The following is a 14,856-nucleotide window of genomic DNA, read 5'->3' as shown; positions in this document are numbered from 1 at the left end:
TTAGTATTTTTCTCATGAAACACACAGAATTGTAATACATTGTTTAGCAATTATATATAAATTCTATATAAATAACAACCAAATAAATAAATAATAAATTAAATAAATAACAAATAACACAGTTATTCAAAAACACATGACATCTTTTGTTTTTTGTTTGCTGTAGTTCTGTCAGTTTACAGGCTGTTCCAGAAGTGGATCATTAAAGAAATCTTTGCAGCTCCTTCATGAGTCGACATTTCTTTTACATGTTTTAATATAAAACACATAGACTATGAATGTTCAGTTCCCCATTTCTTAAAAAAATGGCACTTGGGTTTGGTCTCCTCATGTTTTCAGTCCATTCTCCTGTCCAGTCCAGTCCAACCTTACAAGGAGAACACGCCAAAAAACGTCTTCCCGCTCTCAGCCTCCACTTCTGGCAGCATTTTGGCGTCCATGTCAGTGCGGAGCCGGTCACCGGCCTCCAGCTTGAAGATGGCTCCCACGTAGACAGCACTGAACCACTGCTCCCCGTGGTCCTCGTTGGAAGGTGAGTGGGTTTTCTTGCAGGCTGTTCTCACAGTGCTCAGCAGAGGCTGGTAACTGCGGTACGAGTCTGACCAGCGGGACACCATGTGGCTGAGGTGCACAACCTGCTCATCATCTTCAACAGTCTTGGAGTTGCAGGTGACCCTGTAGGACGCCTGGCTGTAGACAAAGTAAAGGCCGTTGTGTGGGATGTGGATTTCGTTGTTCTTCAGCACCAGACCTCCGTCGGTGAACGACTGGTCCTCGTTATCACGCCAGACCACGGACGTGTTGGATATTTTTGAGTTGTAGTGACCTATGAAGAGAAGGAGAATGATCAGTATCAGCTGACAGGACGACTTTTGAGCATTTGCAATATTTCTGTTTGACTTGGAACAGATTTTCTGTCAAGTTTATGTTTAAATGGTTCTTCACTATGATGGAGGACTGTATAATTCTTTAAGGAGAACAATTTGTCCAATGAGTCCAAGAACCCTAAGTCTTTAATTGCTTTGACCCCTGTTCATTGCCATTGATGCTCTGCTTCCATTCATTCAATGCAACAAGGAGAGGCACATGATGTTTAAATGCTGGACTCTGTCTTACCTGAGAGGTGAATGGCAGCCTTCGCACTGTAAGACACTTGCCTTAGTGTGTGTCTGATATCTGAAGGGAAAGAACGAAGAGTGCCAAAGGTTAGATGACTGAATTTAAACTGGGAAGAGAGAACGCAAATGTCAGTGAAAAAAGAGCGATACTGTGAGAGTGGAAGTGAACTCACCTTCAGTTTCGTCCGGCTTGTTATGAGTCTGTTGAAAGAACGAGAGAAGGGAACTGTGTTATTGCAGAGCTGACGATTACAACACTAAAATTCAAGCATAACTGATGCATTTGGTTACTTCTGTCGCTGTCAGAACAAAATCTTGTGTCTTCCAGAGTGGTCATTTAATTAAAGAATATTCCAGATTCCAATTTTGACCGTTTCTACTGGTCCGTTCATCACACCATGCAAAGGACGAGCAGTCAAAGAAGGTTTTGAAATGACAGCAACATTAGGTTTTCCAGAGTTAGGAGCTGGCCTGAGACTCACCTTGTTGAATGTAAAGAAGACAGCACCAGCAGCGCATACAGCCACAGCCAGAAGAGCCATACACATCTTCCATCTGCCTGACCATGCTGTAGAAGCCTTCTCTCTAGTGAACATCACCTGGGCTGGGTCCACCTCTAAAATAACTTGTTTCTCACTGGTCATTGTAGAGACGTTTGGTTGGTAGTCCTTCTTCGAAAAGTAGTCCAAGGCTGAGTCTTCTCTGTTGTGGAAGTTGCTGTAGAACTTTATAAACTAGCTTCCCTCTCCTCTCAGACCGCCACCTGGCTTATCAGCTGTATGCGTGTGTGTCTGTGTAAGTCGACCGTCGTTGGTGTTCTGTTTCTTTGGGTGCAGGCAAGCTCATTTAAATCAGCAATCAGGAAACTCCGATGACGACACCAAGGGGAAGAACCATGAAGACACAGTGACGCCCACAGATACTCCTACTTTCCAAAGGTACACATAATAGGAATTACCATTTCCACAACCGCATGCTCATATCTGTGCAAGGCTAATGCCTTAACGATTAAAAAAAAAAGTGAATTGTGGTGTGTAAAGTTTTAAAGAACCCTTTTTGAAAAGGAAATGTGTGATTGTGAAGAACCTTTCACATGATACAAATGCCCTATACTTGTTTGTTGAGCATTCAGTTTATATAGAAATCTCTAGTTCTGGTGTCCAGCACAGTTTGGTGAGTTCCCTGTTTATTCTTTAAAAGTATAGTGGGTGCATTTGATCGCTGTACTGGCCACTAGCCCTTTAGGACCAGAATTGAAGATCCCTGACTCATTTTGGCATCTTACAAAAGATAAAATATGTGATTTTCATTATGTTTTTGCTATATTAACCTTGTAGCGCCACATCAGTAAAAAATCTGATTTTTTCTGTGAACTACTTAAAAAAAATAAAAAGATTCTTAAATGAGTCTTATTCAACTCTACACTTATAGCAAAACTAGGTTTTATAGTAATTCTTCTATTCACACAATAGTGATTCAAAATAGTCAAAACTCTGTATGCAAGCGCACACTTCAGTACAGTCATTATTGACATCAGTTTCATAGAACTTAAAATAGAACCTTGTGGGACTCTGCCTGTCCAATTCCAAATTAGGTTGCAAGTAATAATTGCAACCTAATTTAATAATTACCAAAATCTGGTAAGCTAAATGGCTAAAAAGTTTATACTTTAGGATTAAGCTGAATTATTAACACAGGGATTAATGGGCTAAAGAACCATATCCAAGAGAATTTTCAAGACCCCTTAAAGTAGTCACTTTTGTCTAAAAATTGTTTATACATTTTATTTATAAACTTTTTAATGTCAATTTTTGTGTAAAATTTATTTATAACATCTGAAGAACCACCCATCAAATGGCTTTTTCGTCAATCCAAGATTGTTTGTCTGTTGTATCCAAAGAATGCTTTTGTCACTTTTACTTTCTATGGATAATAATAATAATAAACATCCCCTTGAAATTACATAGCTATCCAGAATTGCTGCTGGAAACTTGTGTTTTTACTTCCATAGAATTACTTGTTTTTCTTAAGGTCAAATATAAAAAAAAACACACTAAGCAGTGGGCTTTCCTCACCTTCTCCTGCCTCATGATTTTTTCTACAATGCTATTCTTTCTTCCCTTTTTCTCTTTCATTCCACTGGACATTTTCCCATTTTCCTTTCCTCTTTTTTGTTTTGGTTGCACCTATTTTAGTCTCCACACATGTACATGACACTAAAAATGCAGAACTTGTACATTTGTTTGTAGATCGCAGCTTAAAATGCTCGCTCTCCACTAAGGTAATGAGATTCTATAGTTTTCTTATGCTATTATTCTTGTTAACGTGGTACTTGTTTCATTATCCCATGTTCATTTCAGACATTGACTTCTGTACTCTAGAAGTTACACACTCATGAAAGGGAAGCCTGGGGGTGCACTTGTATTCAGCGACGTTTTCTCACTCTAAGTTTCCTTCCTTCAACTAAAAATAGTGGCCCAGTGTTAAAGATGCTGATGGTCACCACCATGTTGCAATCGAGTGATATGTGTTTTCTCACAAGCTTAAGATACCTCACATTTCATGCCACTTCTTTATTTTTCACAGCAGTTGGGAATCACATCTCCTAGTCTTGTTGACACAGGTAGCTGCATGACATTGAAATGCACTTGGCATGAATTAGGATCACACTGCAGCTAAAATTAAGGTTAGCGGATTTGTAATAAAGGAGTAATTAAGCATGGTTGATGGACTGGAAACTACTGTGAGACAGCAACCCACAACCATAAGGCCGTGTTCATGATGCAGCGCTTATTAGAGCTAGCTGATGAGGGGATGGGTGTCAGTTAGGTAAACTGTAGGTGGATTTAGCACAGTGTTTGATGTTGTTGTGCTGTTGATAAAATGCTAAAAATGCTTAAAAGCACTAACACACATCGCAAAAGTGTCACTACATAGAGATTCTATTCAACCTCATATTTCTTTACAATACCAAGAAAAGAAGTAATTTAATGCCTGTCTGGTCCCCCACCCGCCCCCCCCCCCAGATGTAAAGCATCGCTGAATAAGAGAAACATGCTGTATGAAATGAGCATATTGTTAATGTTATTATTAGTAGTAATAATAACAATAATCGGCAGCAGCAGCAGTTCTGTATTATTCAGATTATTATTAACACTATGTAAGCATAAAATGCAGCCATATGCATATGCATCCCATTGGCTAAGTGTGTTTTGTAGGGTGATTGTAGCAGTTAGCTGCTTGTTTTTATCTTCACGGAGATCTTTTACAGACTCCCACATTTACACCACTGTTCAAAATCAGTGGAATCAACCTTTTTCAATGGAATAAATCCCACCTGGTTGCGGATAAGCTTCCCAGGATTCACATAATTCCTAGGAAACTGAGAATCTGAAAAGAAAAGGAAAAGCAGACGTTAGATGTGAACGATGTTAGAACTATAGATGATTGTATAGCTGTAGCTCTAGTACATCAAGAAGTTCTAGAATGCCTCATGCCTCTATTAAAAAAGATAAAACCATGAGACAGAAAACTCCTCTAGTTAATAGTTACATTATATATTTTTTGAATTTCCTAATTTTTTGCAGGTTTAAAACACTGGCAAATGTTTGATCTAAAATGAGCTTTTTTGGGGGGGGAATAAGTTTGAAAACCACTGCAGTCATAATCTGGTAAACTAACACTGCTGTGCACTGAAATGACATTGCAGGGAAGAAAATGTATTACTAACCAGTGGTTAAACTGGGCAGAAGCCTCTGTCAGCATAAACCATTTCTGACATACTCATTTCTCAAATCTGCTGACATACGCCCCTTTAGACTTTTTGCTTTGACAACTTTTGTAGTTTGAAATACACGTCTGGCTTCATGACAGCAATTTAGGCATTGTGTTAGCAGTGTTAGCAGTGTTAGATTGCCTGTAGCTGCATTTGAAATTCAACTCAGAAATCAGAGAATCCAGGGAAACTCAGCGGACGATGTTAGACCCCGGAGTTCCTTATTTGGGCATGACTCGGGCTACAGGATAAAGACACATTTGCCGTGGTCTACAAGCCTTGAGACGTAGATATACAAAAATCTTGTAAAGAACAAAAGAAAGTAAGAAAGAAAGCACTATGTTTTATAAGATTCTTAATGAAGAAACAAAGTATATGTAAAAAGCTTTTTCTTCTCTGTGTACCAAACTAACTTTGGCAAGTATGTGTGGAGGGCATGACGTACTCTTTACAGGAGGCTGAGATGACAGTACCATTTCCACATAATTTCTAGGAGGTGAATTTCACTGCAAGTATTACTTGCAACCTAATTTGGAATCGGACAGGCAGTTCCCAACCCTGCAGCAGATACTTTAATGTGGCGACTGTGGCAGGCCCCCAGCCTACTGTACTTTAAAGTTTTAAACTCGAAATCACACCTGAGTGAGATAACATCAGAGAGACACTCTTTCTGTGTCTCTTGCTCTCTTTTTCTCTTTCTGAGCAGCAGTTCAAATATATTTCAGTGTTAGTCCGACCGCACAAAATAGGCTGAGTGTGTCCTGTGGGCGGAAAGGGAGGTGGCGGTGTGAAAGAGACGTAAGGGTAGTACTGAAAGTAGGGCGCTTGGGTACAGTGGACTAGTTGCCTTCTCTGCAAGCGTAGGTGGAGAGTTGTAGCGTACAACTAGGGGCTGGACAAGGGAGGTCCCCTGCTGTTCTAATCTCAAATCCCCTGCCTTTTTTCAGTCTTTCCTTGGTCAGAATGGAGAAGTTATTAGTGGGACAATTTTTTTTGGTAATAATGCTTTCGGCCCGCCAGCAGCCCATAGGCTGTTTAATACTCTCAGTTCTCAGTTCAAGCACTAACCTTATGGAATCACTGCCTGAAACCATCAATACAACTAGTACATAATATTTAATGAAAGAATCTGAGCATAAAATTCACAGACATTTTTATATTTTGTCACATATACTGATAATGAACAAATTTCATTATGAACTTCCATTACTTTATGAAATATGCCAACAAATGAGGAAAAGCCCCTGTTCAAATAAAAACCCCAAAATGAAAAATGTCCTAGGAAAATTCAGAAAACTTACTACCTAAAATCATAACGTTTCACTATCCAAAAAAAAATGTTAGCTGGGTCGTATTGATTTCCTTTTTTTTTTTTTTCAATTCCAGTGAACAATGTCATATTTGTATTATATCACACTGATTGCTTTCATTATGATTCTCATTCAGTTCCTTAATTCTCTTTAAAGCTTCCTCAGAGTGATAACATTTACATCTAAATGTTCCTGAAAGTTGCTCATCTCAGTCAAATTTCAGTGAGCGGAAGAAGTGAAACTGAGCCTGGGTCCGAGGTGGAAAGGGGAAAAAATAGAATCGTAATAAGGCGAGCTGAGAGTTAGAGACGAGCTGAGCAGCAGCTGAGTCAGAACTACCAGCCCTTGAGAAACAATGGCATAATGATGATTCAATATAGCCTTAAAGATGGCAAAGGAGTACCGCATGCAGGCCATGATCACATTCTTCTGTACTATCACTGATTTGTAAAGATATAAGAAATATGAGGAAAAACTCATAACATAGGATAATAACCATTTAAAAAATCCCAAATTTTATCATTTTCAGTCCCCACCCACTAATTAACACTCCCCCATCACACTATGCTACTAGTACTAGGAGGATGAGGGCTAGCATGTGTTTCCTCTGAGTCACATGAAACACCAACGCCTCTTTACGAACTCTTGCTAATGCATCGCCATTGGACACGTTTTGAGGGAAACACTAGCTGCTGGCTCTGTTCTATACTGTTGCACCAGCTAGCAACACGCTGGGTGAAAAGGGGCTGAGGGAGGGCCGGTTATTCTCTCTGGGATTCCTGTCCATGGATGTCTGTGGCATCATCAGGGTGCCTCTGCAATCTCCTGATGATAGGGTCAACACGTAGATGGCACCGCCACTCAAGAGTCCCTATCAAGATGATTATATATATGATTATATAACTGCATCAAATAATAATTTCTACAGAAATTGCTGTGCTTTATAGGAAACTTAACAAACTCAATAATTTGCAATACCGCACTGTTTTCTTTGATTGCAGTGTGATTGTGTTTTACAATGATTTCTGGAAGCTAATATCCATTGTTAACAATATACTTGTTGATGTCTACATGCATATACATGAAAATGCCAAAGCCACTGAAAAAACATGCAATGTTTAATGCAAAGAATATTTAATAAACAAACAAATCCAGTGTAAATGGTCATAGTGATGTGCTGGGACACAATAAGCCTCCACAAAAGCTTCAGTGCACTTAGCACAGATTCTCATCACTGGAACTAAACTGAAGAGCTGAAACTGCATCCTTCTACAAAGTATGCTTGGTGTTGTCTTTATGGTGGTGGATTGCACTTTCTAACAAAGATGCTTAACTAGCTTGAGATCTGGTGACTGTCAGAACCATTACATATAATTTACACTATTTCCATTCCCATTAAAACATACAGTGACCCCTCATGACCTGTGGATAGGGTAACGTCATCCTGATAGATCTCTCCCATCAGGATAGAAATGTTTTATCACAGGATTACTTTGTATTGATTGTCAGATTTGCAGTGACCTTCTAAGTGGACAGCAACGCACCCCTGGGCATTCAGGCCTGTCTTGTTTCCTTGGCATATGCTGAGAGTAGCCCCCCAGAAGTCGGGTCAGTGATCCTGGGCCTGTCTGAGCAGCAGGCGGTGTTGTAAGTGCAGTGAGAAAAACTTCCCATATAGTTGTGTTCTCACGGTCACTCAAATCAGTTTCCTTGTCTAATTTTTCCTTTTGTCATTGGCTTTTCTAACGGACATCACAATGGTTCTAAGTCATAGTGAACATTGTCCATCTGATCATCAGTCAGTTCAGACACACTTTATTAGGGATTATCTACAGATGCACTAAAAGTGCTGTTGGGATCTGTTGAGGATCCCCCCTCTAGAGCGACAGCGCTGACATTCGTGTGACATTCTGCATCCACTTCAGATCACAGTGAACAGAAGAAGTGAAACCGGGTCTGTGTCCCTAGCGGAAAGGGAAAAAATCTGATGTTTAAAGGCAATGTAATAAAAAATCTGAGATTGTTGAGTCAGAACTCTCTGTGCTGGGATGTAATATCCAAATAATGGTAAAATAAATGGAGAACAGTCAACGCTGCCATGTGACCAGCAACTTCCTTTCTGTGGTATTTTTCATCATGGGATTTGTTACTGACCTCCTTCCATGACAGCTCATGTGGTGTAATACGTGTCGCGGATGATGGACATTGAGGTTGAGGTGTGAGAGTGACAGATGAGGGGAATTCAGCTAATCTACACCCTAAAGAAAACTTCCTCTGGTGGTGCTGCATAAGCAATGCTCTCCATCTTACGCAGGTGCTTGACTTCAGTGGTGCAACATAGGCAATTGTACTTTACTTTTACTCATCTATACTTCCATGAGTAATGCAAACTTCAGCTTTCATCAACACATTCAAGGCACTGCTTGCGTATTTCGAGGACAAGGGGCATCTTTAAGGGGCATTCATAAAGTGTAAGAAGAGTGTAGTTTATCTTCAATACCATCAGTCACTACATCTCATACAAACACTTTTACTTTTAGACACTTAAATGTGTTATAATGTGCATACTGGTCAATCTGACTACCCTTAATGTGCTGTAAAAACATACAATGTTTGGAGTTCTCTTTCCTTTATACAGTAAAACCAGTATTTCTATGACACTGACAGTACCAGTGTTCTTCATAATTAACTACTTAATATCTACACCCCATGGTACCAATAATTCATGCCCAATTTTATTGGCAAAACTTCTCTACAGGGGCTAGACAAGCTGTGTGTGTGTGTGCATACACTGGCACATTTGTGTCAGCAATGGGTGCAATTTAAAGTAGATAGATAGATAGAGATAAATAGATAGACAGACAGACAGACAGACAGACAGATATATAGATGAATTTATTAGCAGAAGTGTTAATAAACATTTGCTTAGTATAGGATAGACAGACAGAGGTTACACACTCATATATATAAATATATATATGTATGAAACACAACTTCATAATTTACCATATTGTATTCAGATATTTTAAATATTAATATAAATCATCCTACAATATTATTTCTTTTTTTCTTTATTTTTTAATGCCTTTAGTGACTATAGCATGTATTATCTCAGTTTGACTCAAGTGTCTTTTCTTTACAGCAGTTTCTCCTTGACATCCTGTTCACATTATAATATCAGATACTCAACTATTCCGTTATCCAATTCAGCTCACCTGTGTGTGTGTGTGTGTGTGTGTGTGTGTGTGTGTGTGTGTGTGTGTGTGTGTGTGTGCGAGTATGGGGCTTGCCCAGCTATCCTCACTCCTGTTTTGAGCTGGGCGGTACTGTGACATGAGCAGCCCCTTTTAGCTTCGCAACTCAGTGAGCAATGCAGAGAAACCTCTTCACACTGTAGATCTTCAGAATCTTGAGGGGATGGAGGGGGTTTCTGTGGAGGAGGGTTTCTGTACTTACTCATACCTCCAAAACTATCAATCACACACTGGCAGGCCCCTTTACCTCATTTTCCCCTCCCAGGAAGACAGATGAGAAGTGGAGTTGACAATGCGCTGTTTCATCTGTACACACTCAATCAAGGCATGTACTTTCAAACATGTGCAGCCCAACAGTAAGCACTCTGTCTGTGCTCCATTTATCTTTACGCATGCCTGACCCTGACTCACACACCTTTCATCACCTTTAGGTGGAGCTGTAGGCGAAGGCCCCAGAGGTCTGGGGTTGTAATGACAGAACACACTGACACTCCTTCAGAGTCGGAGTTCCCCTGTTCGTAAGTGTATGAGACACATTGCTCTCTATTGCTTACAATAGCGAGCTCCCTTCCCTAGCAGGCGTACACTTGTGGTGGATATCCACACATAACTAAGTGGGAAGTGCAGTTTTGTGCAGTGTGTGTTAGTTAATGTTAATGAAATCCAAAATGTAGGCTTCTCCTTGAAGTCAGTCAGCCCTGTACAGCCCACTTAATAAGCTACTGTGTCTTAGGCATTAGTGACAATTAAAATAAAAAGGTTCCTTATCTGAATAGTAAGTGTCAATAAAACACTAATATTAGCATAACTATAAATAACATTCATACAAACAATAGTGATTTTGCATCACTGCATTCATTGAAACTGTCATGGCGTGTTAGACCAGACGTGAAGAAATCTCGCAGAGATGGAGATCTAAGCAAGAGGGTTTATTAAAAACAAAAAATAAACACAAACACCAAGAGTACGAAAAGCATGAGCAGCAATGAAAGGGCAAAAACATTAACAAAACATGATAACATAAATGGCGAACATAAACCTGGGACTGGGAGCAGTTGGGAGCTCAGCGGGCACTCGAGCAGCTGGACAAAACGGCATGGCCAGCCTGGGTGCGAGCGTGGTTGGCCTTGCTGGGGCATGGGTGACTTGAGTATGCAGACCTGAAGCGAGCAAGCCTCGCTTGACGCATGAGTAACCGAGAAATCCTCCTCCTGAACGAGGGTGAATCGCCTGAGCTGACCTAAACACACCTGAGACCAAAGAGGAACCTCAGGGCAACCTGAAGGCTCCAATAGGTTCAATTCTCGGCACCAAATAGTGCTGTCGAGACTCCTTAAGTACCCCCCAGTCCCAGGTGTAACACATGAACCAAATGAACATGAATCGACACACTGAACCAAACACATGAACGTAAACGTGACGGAAGTCCTTATTTGGGCCTGTGGGTGGTGGCTCGGAATCGCCCCGGGGGAGGGTGCGATACCGAGTGCCTGACAGAAACATTCAAAAGCCTCATTATAAAAGTCCTGTATTTGTAGTTATTATCCAACACCTGGTTTGTTTAACTAATGCTTAATTAAGAGAAACCAAAGTTTGTTCTCTAGACTAGCTCATATTTTAGTATGTATAGTATATATTTTACTGTATATTATATATAGTAATATGTTGTTTTTTACCAACAAAATGTCTTATTGTTTTCCTCTCTCTATATATATATCTCTATGTATTGTATACATTTACTATAAAATATATAACTATTTATAGTTATATATTTATATATATTATATCTAATATCTAATACTATATCTAATATTATATCTAATATATATATATTATAAATATATGTATATTAGACTATTTCATGATTCTTTACACAATTGAACCTGGAAATGCTTGCATGTTTTTTATTATTGAGTTTTATGAGACTTTTAGAATGAGCTAATTTTGTATCTGAGAAAATAATATACTAAAAGCTATCAGAGCTGTACATGCTTATTTAATGAAAGCATAAGATAAAAGAGATTGTTTAGAATATTGGAATATTACAAATACTAATACAAATGTATATTGTGATATTATGTTTGTAAGTGAAGTAAGGCTGGTATTTCCAGTCCCCATCCAGCACCTGGTTTATCTAATCAGTCCTTCATTAAAGTAAATCAAGTGAGCTGCTCGTGAAATTAAACACATCCATGCAGTAGCTGGAGTTCACAAAGAAGTCAACAACCAAGCCTGTGATGCTCTAACTTAATTCTGTTCTTTTAGCCAGCATTTCTACTGCCCAATGGCACATTCAGATTTGATTTGTGTTTGTTGTAATGTTACATGTAAAAATATGTCAAACCATGTTTTAACCATGTTTTGTGGTCCACAAGAGCTTGGCACATTACTGTACACAATAAACATATAAATGTGGGCAGCTGGAATTCCACAAAGTTTAGTATTTGGGCCTCTGGGTTTTTTGCACTTTACCATAACCTCTAAGCATCTCTCAAATATTAGCTTATTGGCAGTGATACTGTTCCAGCTATTATCTTAACTGGCAATCAGTCATAGAGCATCGCTATCTGGAGCTGCAGATTTCCTCTTTCCAACACATGCATAGCTCTTTCACAACCTACTCAGGACAGACCCTACAAACAATGTTTGAGTTCTCTTTAGAAATTTGTGATCAGATGTGGTTAGTCCGCAAACCTGAACCCAAATGATGATGAAGAGAATAATGGAATAGTTTAGGTTTCATTTTTGACATATACAAAAACTTGGCATGATACCAAGTACAGTACTTCGGAGAACAAAAAGGATGTGCAGTGGTTCTGTCTACAGGTTTTTCTAAAGGAATTTCATCTGAAACAGGTTTCTAAGGCATCAGTGTCACGACGCTGCCAAGATACTGACAGTGCTGAAGATAACAAAGTGAATATTCAGTGACTATGCTGCCTGCTTCCCAGTTGAATAACCATATCTTAGGCTAAAATGATTAATAATACATTGCTTTTATGTACCAGCTGGTCGTTTTTACTTTGTGTTGCGTATACTGCCTTCACTCTATATTTTCATAAACCCTGCTGCACTAAAACAGGGTTGTTATATGTCTTTGCCACATCTGGACTCTTAAAGATTAGTGATATAAACACAGGTCCTTTGGAACAATAGCATAGAAGGACCAGACTTGCTTCCCTGTAGAGCCCTTCCTTGTTGCTCTGTTCTTTACAGACAGCCTGTAAGTATAATGTTAATTTGCTCAACAAATTAAACTTCTTCCTAGGCGCACACATATAATCCTGCAACTTCTGAGAAGCCTCTCTTTTTTAGCTTGATGGATTGGTAGTTGATACTTGAAGCACTGCCTGACTATACTGCAATTTTTCAGCCATGTCGGTTGCCAGCTCCTCTTTCCTGTGATTTACAACAAACGCCAGCGTGTACTGACCAGATCCTCAAGAGTACTTATTGTCTGGTAAGTCATCAAGATAGGTCATTAGTTCGGTGTGTTAATGTTTCCTTGCCCATCTAAGATGTAGGCTCAACTACTGTGACGGTGTTTCTCCAACAATTCATGATGGAAATATGTGAAAGTTGCTGACCATTTTTTTTATTTTAAGCATTTTTTCAAGGTAAAATACTATTAAGCTTAGATGCTTTGTACTGGAATTCATGTTTACTAAAATAAGAGCCAGTTATTAGCCCAAAAAGATCCATATGCATACATATGCAAACATAAACAGGTAAACATACACGCATCATACAGGGAGGAAGTGAAGCTCCTTGCAGAGTGGTGCACTGACAACAACCCCTCCCTCAATATCAGCAAAACCAAGGAGCTGATTGTTGACTTCAGGAGGGGAAGAGCACACACCCCTCAGCATCATGGAGACGGCCCTCAAGGTCCTCTGTGTCAACATATCTGAGGATCTCACTTGGTTACTCAACAGGTCACACATCATCCAGAAAGGCAAAGCAATGCCTATACCTCTTCTGATGGCCACAACGGCTCTTTTGCACCTTCTACAGGTCCACAGTGGAGAGCATCTTGACCACTGCTGCTGAACACAAGGCCCTGCAGTTGTGAGTTGTGAAAACCACTCTGGACATCACTGTGGCTGCCCTCCCACCCATACAGGACTTTTACGACAAGAGATGCCGAATGAAAGCCATCAGCATCTCCTCTGAACTCAGTCACCCTAGCCACTTCCTGTTTCAAGCCCTGCTATCCGGAAAGAGGTGCAGGAACATCAGTGCTAGAATCACCAGATTGAAGAACTGTTTCTTCCCCTGTGCTGTTAAACTGATCTCACCAGCAACACCAACCTGAATACACACACACACATTGATTACTCTGATCCTTCCAGTTAATTCACCATATTCACACTGAGCTCAGGTACTGCATGCACTTTGCACTTTAACTGAACTCATCTTTGTTCATAGCTGTGTACTCTTCTCTCTACCTGAGCACCAGCTGCTACTTATTTCAGCACTGTACACTCTGTTCACGAAAGAGATGCTGTTTACAACACCAGACTGATCGACCTCATTACACACTCCTGCACTGCCTGTTTTACTTTTCATTTACACACACAACACATCACTGCTCTACATATTCAATTCTATTTTACTGTTAGTGTAGTAACTGGACCATAATCACCCAGCCTCATGCACACATTTGCACATGCACATATTTATATTTGTATAGTTTTGTATTTATTGTATATATTGTCTTTGTACTTGTTGACTATTGTCTGTGCTCCCTGTCTCATGTCCTGTCTATTGACCTTGCATTATTGTCCTACCAATTCTACATCGGAGACATAGCTTAACAGTGTTTGGTTGCACTTTTTAAGCTAATAGCTAACAACTAATCTGTTTCTGAAATTGTTTTTAATCATAATATATTTTGGTGTGGGTTAAAAAAGTTTATTAATTTAACACTAATCATTATTTACAAACAGATAAATATGTAAATAACGAAAATAAGAAAAATACAAATATTATATAATTCTTATTTTTTTTAAAAAAAAGTATTATTATATTAGAAGAATATATTATTATATAATTATATATTAGAAATGGTACACCATTAAATGTACATGCATAAATACAGTACTACATTTAAACATATTTACTGAAATAGATCTCTCAAATTTATTTAGAGAACATAGAATATGCAACACGACACTGTACATTAAAAATATTTTTGTTAAAATATTTACAAAGTCATTTACAGAGTCTCCGGAATTACAACTACAAACCAATCACAGCACCGTAACCGCTTATGTTAGAAGTTACAGTATGCGGTTTTACCTAATTAAAAATATAATTTTTTTTCTATTTTTTCTAAATATTTTAGCAAACAAATTAAAAATTTAAAAAGGAAATAAATAAATCATCCAAAGGCGCAG

General features: G+C 39.0%; 1 protein-coding gene across 1 annotated transcript; it reads right to left on the bottom strand.

The window, feature by feature from the left end:
* Positions 1 to 1,917, bottom strand: tnfa (tumor necrosis factor a (TNF superfamily, member 2)). The gene is made up of 4 exons (XM_072674770.1): positions 1,601 to 1,917; positions 1,292 to 1,319; positions 1,117 to 1,176; positions 1 to 826 (listed from the first exon to the last, which is right to left on the bottom strand). Exons 1-4 carry the CDS (start codon positions 1,760 to 1,762, stop codon positions 369 to 371), a joined length of 708 nt encoding a protein of 235 aa, XP_072530871.1. The 5' UTR covers positions 1,763 to 1,917; the 3' UTR covers positions 1 to 368.
* Between the last annotated feature and the right edge of the window lie 12,939 nt (positions 1,918 to 14,856).

Source organism: Salminus brasiliensis, chromosome 3 (genome assembly GCF_030463535.1).
Source record: "Salminus brasiliensis chromosome 3, fSalBra1.hap2, whole genome shotgun sequence".
Lineage (NCBI taxonomy): Eukaryota > Metazoa > Chordata > Actinopteri > Characiformes > Bryconidae > Salminus > Salminus brasiliensis.
The sequence above is the reverse complement of the archived record's forward strand: the minus strand, read 5'-3'. Positions and strand labels throughout refer to the sequence as shown.